Source organism: Lactuca saligna, chromosome 7 (assembly GCF_052625555.1).
Source record: "Lactuca saligna cultivar CGN05327 chromosome 7, ASM5262555v1, whole genome shotgun sequence".
Taxonomy (NCBI): Eukaryota; Viridiplantae; Streptophyta; class Magnoliopsida; order Asterales; family Asteraceae; genus Lactuca; species Lactuca saligna.
The window spans coordinates 29392501-29401079 of NC_136423.1; the positions used below are offsets into that span (position 1 = coordinate 29392501).

General features: G+C 23.3%; 1 protein-coding gene across 1 annotated transcript in view; it reads right to left on the reverse strand.

Annotated features, from left to right (window-relative positions):
* LOC145005683 (dammarenediol II synthase-like) overlaps nt 1–7929 on the reverse strand; it is a 19220-nt gene extending 11291 nt beyond the window's left edge. Inside the window, exon 1 of the mRNA XM_078964798.1 lies at nt 7665–7929. Within this exon, the coding sequence (XP_078820924.1) occupies nt 7665–7865 (201 nt within the window). The 5' untranslated portion in view covers nt 7866–7929. The remainder of the gene's footprint in view (nt 1–7664) is intronic.
* Between the last annotated feature and the right edge of the window lie 650 nt (nt 7930–8579).

An 8579-nucleotide genomic window follows, 5' to 3' on the forward strand; every position in this document is an offset into this window, starting at 1 on the left:
CACTTTTAAAACATACAAAATTACAAAAGTAGTCGATGTGGTTATTAAAATTATATGGTTTTAATCTAAAAAGGTTTGATAATTCCAGTGGTCAAATTTTAAATATATTGTGTGGTTTTTTGTCCTATCAACTTGAAAATACAATTATACCAATTATATTTATTTTATATTTTTTAATTTTTATATAAGATTTTAATTTTTATATAAATGTTTTTAATATATATATATATATATATATATGTATATATCCTATCTCTCTCTCTCTCTCTCTCTCTCTCTCTCTCTCTCTCTCTCTCCCCCTCCCTCCCCATCTCTCTCTGCCACTATTTTCCTCCTCTTTTTGTATCTTTAAAAAAAACACACATGCAACCACCCACACTATCAATAACCCCACACCTTATCTTCGATTTTCATCACCATTCCCCACCACTATTTCCCGCCAACACTTCCATGTTCCATCCTTCACCCTATTTTGTTCGGAACCACCACCGACAACCACCATTATCACCAACAAAACATGCTCGATTGGTTGCATCCAGTTCGCCGCCACCACCACCTCCACCAAAGATTTGGTCATCCATAACCACCAGAGTTGTCCCTACCCAACCACCTTCACCAACGACATCACCTACCTAAACCACTAGTCAACAACGACGCCTACCGGAGTTTACCTAGATGGAGATACAAATCTGGATCGAGAAGGCAACCGCCACCACCATCAAAATGGAAATGAAAGGCAATACTATGATTTTGTCTGCCTTTCTTTCTCTTTCTTATGCTGGTATGAATCGAAATGTGGTTGTAGAGGGGATGATGAGCATCGGTGACGACATAGGGGCGACGTACGCCAATGGCATTAGATGGAGTGACGAACGTCGAAAACGACAAATGGGGTGACAAATGCCGATGGCGGTAATAGGAGTGTCGAAATCGCTGATAGGGGAACGAACTCCGGTGGCAGAAAAGGGATGTTATAATGGCACTGATCTTGTTCGTGGATCTAGAATAGATGATGTGAAGATAGTGGAGGTCTGTTAAGTGGTAGGGTGGACTGATGATGGTGTTGTTGAGAAAGTGAGATATAAAGAGATGGAGAGAAAGAGAGAGTGTGTGTATGTATGTATGTATGTATGTATGTATGTATGTATGTATGTGTATATATGTGTAAGTGAGTGAGGTAAGGGGAAGACATAGGTGCGATGGCGTCGGTGATATTTTCTTTTTCGTTTTTAATAAAAATAATAAAAAATTAAAAAGAATTATTTAAAGACATATTCATCATTTAGGTTAGGTGTGGACCACCACCACAAAAAAAATTATCCACAATAGGGATCAAAACTGACAAGATATATAAAAGCAAATCATTGATGTACCATCAAATGTTTTTGGACAAAAGACACATAATTTTAATAATCACGATGATCATTTTTATAATGTTATCCTTAAAAATGATAAGAAATCAATATAGATAATTTACACTTTTAAAATTGATTATATAATAATTGATACAAATCATAATACTGAAAAATGAATTGTATCAATTGAAATCGGTTTCCAACCAAATCATAGAAAATTGAACATGTATAAAAAAAATATTAGCTCTTAGTAATATAAAAGGTCAATAATATTGTATAAAAAAATCTTAGCTCTCAGTAAATATAAAAGGTCCATGATATCTTATAAACGATATAATTTTAGAAACTAACTAGTTGTCTATTGTCTTTATAATTATGACATTGAAGATTGCAACCCTTCATCTTTTTAATCTAATAATCTATGGTTGGTTTTACATTCACATAATATATGTAATCTTATTTATACTAACCCTAAATACATAGAAACGCATCCTATATATATATATATATATATATATATATATATATATATATATATATATATATATATATATATATATATATATATATTTAGGTTCATTTGAGGCAATGCTAATTTTGTGATACTGTGAGATCAAATCTAAAAATAATTTTAAAATGCAAAATAAAAGGAAAATCCGAAAATTCTTTTTTTAATTATTATTTCCATCACTTTAATTACCTAAAAAAAATAAAAAAAACCTTGTTTTTTTAAAAATACTTGAAATATTCTAAAAGAATATTACAATATAAATATTCTAATGTGATTTTTAGAATGTTAGAATATTCTATTAGATTTTTTAGATATGTAAAATATTCTAATATTCTACTAGAATATATAAAAAAATGTATTTTTTTATAACTTTTATTTTTTTTTTGTATTTTTTTAATGTTTTTTGGAAAATATAAATGACAAAAATTATATTTGAATTTTTTTTCGAAAATTTTCAATTATTTTGCATTTTTAAAATGATTTTTTTATCTACAAATGAATGATTATATTTGCGTCTCACGATCTTACAGATTAAGCCGTCTCACATGAACATATATATATATATATATATATATATATATATATATATATATATATATATATATATATATATATATATATATATATAATGTCAAACATATATACCTACTAAACTTATTTTTATTCCTACATATGTTTTCTACAACGAAACTTGAACTTTCAACCATTTAAAATATATATATATATATATTTTTAATACATCTGATAATGCTGGACTACAACTCTTTTGGTATGCATCATAATTATTTAAAACATAAAAATACATCATAATTTTTGGATCAAATCAATCAGCAATCCTAATTATATAGCGATTTCCCTTATATAAATCATGAACACTAATTTCAGTAACGACATAATTGCCATAATTTTGTTTAGGTGGGTTTTATAAGTAATTAAGGGATACCTATTAGAACTTAAAGATTTATGTTTAAATCTCATTTTTGTTGTTAAGAGATATCTTTAGAACATAAAGATTCATGTTTAAATCTCATATTTGGATGCCTATTAAAGTCGAACCTTGGTTGGTACAGATTTATCAAATCAAAAAGATATATATGTCTTATATTTATTGTCTATTTTTTTTAAAGTTTTTTTATTCTTGATCTAAACTTTTTTATTTGTCTAATAAATTACTTGATGAAACTTTTGATGAAACTTATAATAATGAAAAAACATTTAAAATACAATCCATTTATATATTTTACGATCATGTGTTATATATTAAAAACAAAAAGATTTAAGCTCAAATTTAAAAAATAAATATTGCAAAAGTAAAAAGTAGATAATAAATGTAAGATGAAGGTAATATTATTTAAAAGAATATTAACGTGTAGGGTCACCATTCAAAAATAAGTATGTAATAAAAGATTTAAACATACTTATAAGTTATGTTTCATTGTCTTGACTTCCGATCAGCCATCTTGTACACTTTTAAGACACATAATTAAATATCTACTCTTCATTTTCATCGTGTGTATATATATATATATATATATATATATATATATATATATATATATATATATATATATATATATATATATATATATATATATATATATATATATATATATACGGCCTAATTTTGTAAGACCGTCAGACGTATTTTTTTATTTATTTTATTTTTTTTAATTTAAATTTTTTTTTAGTTAATTCAAGTTCCGAAAATAATATTTAAAAAACAAATTTTTTGATTTTTCTATTTATTTTGCATTTTAAAATTATTTTTACAATATGTACAGTGTAATATTCTATTTAGAATATTTCATGTATTTTTCAAAAAAAATAGAATTTTTTATTTTATTTTTTTTAGTTAATTCAAGTTCCGAAAATAATATTTAAACAAATAATTTTTTGATTTTTCCATTTATTTTGCATTTTAAAATTATTTTTTAGAATATGTCAGTGTAATATTCTATTTAGAATATTTCACGTATTTTTCAAAAAAAAAAAAACGGAATTTTTTATATTTTTTTTAGTTAATTCAAGTTTCGAAAATAATATTTAAAAAAAGAATTTTTGGATTTTTCCATTTATTTTGCATTTTAAAATTATTTTTAGATTTGGTCTCACGGTCTTATAAAATTAAAATGGTTTCAAATGAACCTAAACCTATATATATATATATATATATATATATATATATATATATATATATATATATATATATATATATATATATATATATATATATATATATATATATATATATATATATATATATATATAGGGAAGAGTTATATGGAAAATGAATTATTAGGGCAACACATATTTGAACCAATGAAAACATGACAACACATTACTTCCACAATACATTACTTGTGAAGAAAGAAATGGACACGTGTCATTTGATTATTGGTTCCGGTAGATGTTGCCCTAGTTATTTGTTTTCCATAGAACTTATTCCTATATATATATATATATATATATATATATATATATATATATATATATATATATATATATATATATATATATATGTATGTTTTATGGAAAATAAAAAATTTTAAAAAAACGCTAAAAATCATAAAAAATACTTAACTTTCACAAAACTATTATTATTATTTTTTTTGAAAAAATTGCACCTTTTTAACACAAAATCGCTGAATTATTTTTTTGAAATTCTTTTGTATTAAAAAAATTATTATTATTTTTTTCCAGCGAAATTTTTTAAAAAAAGCTGCGATTTTTTGATGGGTAACGTCAGAAATTTTTTTTTGTTATGTCTAGGTATTTTTTTATGATTTTTAGAGTTTTTTATTTTCCATATAACCCTTCCCTATATATATATATATATATATATATATATATATATATATATATATATATATATATATATATATATATATATATATATATATATATATATATATATATATATATATATATATATATATGGTAAATGCTCGCGCTACGTAGAAACACCTATATAGTTAAAGTGTTATCAAATATATATTTTTTTTTAAATATAACAACAACGTTATTGTTGAATTTGATATAATAATTTGTACACTAAATTGATATAATATATTGATTATTTTGAATTATATGATAATATATATACATCTATTATAGCTGCATAATCTCAATCGTTTGATGTCTTTTACCTACAAGTTACACATTAATAAAATTAAATATAATATATGGTTGAATGTTATTTATAGTTGTTGTTATTGTTAATTAATTTTTTAAAATTTATTTGCTTAATGTTTTAATTTCTATCATTATAATTATTTAAAACATCAAACATTGTTTTTTATATTTTAAAGGTAACAATATAATAATTTATATATAGTTATTTTTTAATTATTGTTATTGTAAGTTATTTTAAAACACTTATTTGAAAAATTTTAAAGATTATAAAAATATATTTAGGAAATATTTTAGTTAAATTGAGAATACAATTTAGTTTTTGCATTTATCACTACAATTTGTCACTTTAACTATTTACAAAATATTTTTTTGTTTTTTAAGTGGAACTGAAATTTATATTTAAGTTGACATTGAAATTAATGTTATATTTAAATTAACAGTTGAAGTATTTTGTCCAAACTGTTTAAAAATTATAGCTTTAAACTGATAATGATTTATATACAACGATATTTTAAATCTAATAAATTAAGCATAATATGTTAAAAGTTAAAAACATAACTTTATAAGTAGAAATAAAGATATTATTTTAAAATTGAAATTTAGTTTATTTATGATTACTCTTCAGGTTTGATATTTATTTAACCTTATTAACAAACTTATAATCATTATTAGAAAAACACTATAATTTATTACTTTTAACTATTTACAAAATATTTTATAGGTTGTTTAAGTTAAACTAAAATTTATATTTAAGTTGACCCTATAATGTTATTTTTAAATTATTAATTTAAGTATTTCATACAATTTGTTCCAAAATTGTATCTTTAAAATGATAATGGTTTACATCCAACAATATATTAAAACTAAGAAACTAAGTATAATATGTTAACATTTAAAAAACATAACATTATAAGTAGAAGTAAATATATTATTTTAATATTAAAATTTAGTTTATATATGACTACATTTTAGTTTTAATATTTATTTAACCTTATTAACCAACTTATATTTATAATTAAAGAGAAATTGAAAAGTCATGAGAGTTTCAAATGAATGCGGTGAACGAAAAAATATTTCCTATATATATATATATATATATATATATATATATATATATATATATATATATATATATATATATATATATATATATATATATGACTAGGTTCTTTTGAGATGAATCTAATTTCGTGAGACCGTGAAACAATTTATTTCTAATGAAATATTCTAATATTCTATTATTCAATAAAATATAATGTATGTAATATTATGATATTCTAAAACAATATTTTTAACACATATTACGTTGAAATATTCTAAAAGCACATAATGTTAGAATATTATATATGTTATATTTTTACGAAGAATAAAATATTAGAATATTTCACTAGAAAAAATTGGTTTGACGGTCTCACAAAATTATGTCCGTTTCAAAAGAACATATATATATATATATATATATATATATATATATATATATATATATATATATATATATATATATATATATATATATATATATGGTGAGGTTCAATAGAGATCCATATAATTAACCAAGAAACCAATTTTTTTTTCAACTTTCAGAACTTATTTTTTACCAAAAAAAAAAAAAAAAAAAAAAAAAATAATTAAAAATACAGAAATTCATAACTTTTTTTTATCCTTTTTCCAATGATATCAAATTCGAAAAAAAAAAAAAAATCGTCAAATTCATAATGTGAATCTTTGAAAATCCACAATGCAAATCTAAATTCACACGGTGAATCCGAAAAATATATTTAACATTCACAATGTTATGCTATGAATTTAGATATTTTTAGTTTTTTTTTTTTCGATAAAGAATAAATCTAAAACTTGAAAAAAAAATTGGTTCCTTGAAGAACCAATAATTGTGGTTTTTTATTGAACTTTTTTTTTTCTCTCTGTGTGTCTCTCTCGCTCTGTGTCTCTCTCTCTCTCTCTCTCTATATCTATATATATATATATATATATATATATATATATATATATATATATATATATATATATATATGTATATATATAATTGTAGTTGGTGAATCTCGAATATATAATAAATAATTCATAGTTTTCTTAAAATAAACAAAAATGTGAATTGCATTTATATTATTCTAAGCAAATATGTTACTTAAAGAATATAATATTAACCACCTAAATTTACACAAAATGACAAACAAAACACAATTGTTGGTGTTTCAACTTCTAGTGAGAAATATATGAGTATATGATAATATGAACTACATAACGTAAGTTAAAACTTCAAAGAAATCTAATAAAATGTATTGAGATTATTCAAAAATGACATATAACTTGTGTTATTTGTGTTTTGTTCTTGATTATCAAGGGTATGCTAATTCATGAATAATCTCATCACATAACATTAATAATGATCTTAAAACGTATGCATCAATACAAATCAAAAAGTGTTTATACCGTTTGCAAATAAACAAAATTCTTTTGGAGACACTACGTTAAAAAGTTGTAAACACCCGAGTAATGTTATATGTGACTATCAAATTGTTTACACCATTTTCTCTTTTGTTAACTTTTTAAAACTTACTCATTTGATCGGTTAACGATAAAAATATAACCCATATTAACGTATATATGTAATTTAGTTGAATCGCTCCTTCTAGTTAGACACTAACCTGCATCCGCATAAGCAGATCACCACATGGATGAACACCTTCCCTTCGATTGTCTCTAAAATATTGACGTGCATCTTCAACTTCTTGTCTTTCTACCGGAGTTCCGGCATCGGGATCAAACTCCCAAATTTGCCGACCAACAAAATTATTGGTGGAAAACAAATAATGATCATCTCCTTCTGCTATCTTCAACTTCCACATTATTTCTTTTTAAAATATGGGATGTTATGATGTGGTGGTATAAAATGAAATGTGGTTTATATAGACTTATTTTCCAAGTACTTATTCATAAAGCGTGCACCCAATGACATTCCTTTATAGTGGACTTTTTAGGAAAAAAAATATTATATTATTGCAAAGTCATTAAATTTTTATAAGTAACAAATATTTACAATTTAAGATTAGATAAAAACAAGCAAGAAGCAAACCAACTGAACCGGGTCCTCATCGGTTATTGGTTCGAGTCGGAAAAAAACTGGTCCGTTTTTGCTAAAATCTAATCTTTTATATAAGTTATAAACAAATAATGGGAATGTGTATATATTTTGATCCCCATATGCCCAAATTGTTTCATAAGACCTGTAATATTTTAGGTGATAAACAAAACATTACTTATTTAATTACCTTCTCGAATCGGTTGAATGAATGGGATTATGTCACGACATGACATGTGGGTCCACTAGTTCTATCCATTAACTTTTAATGGTATTGAGTGCAGTTATTAGTTCGATTGGTTCTATTACATATAGATTATTGTAGTACAGTCAATTATTATCACGTGTCTCTCATCAAAATGCCAACAAACTTAAATTATTCAGTGTCTTCAAATGGTCGACGGATTAAGATTGTGTCATGATATGATGACATGTGGTTACTTTCACTACTTGAGTGTGACAAGTTTAACGTTGCCCATTC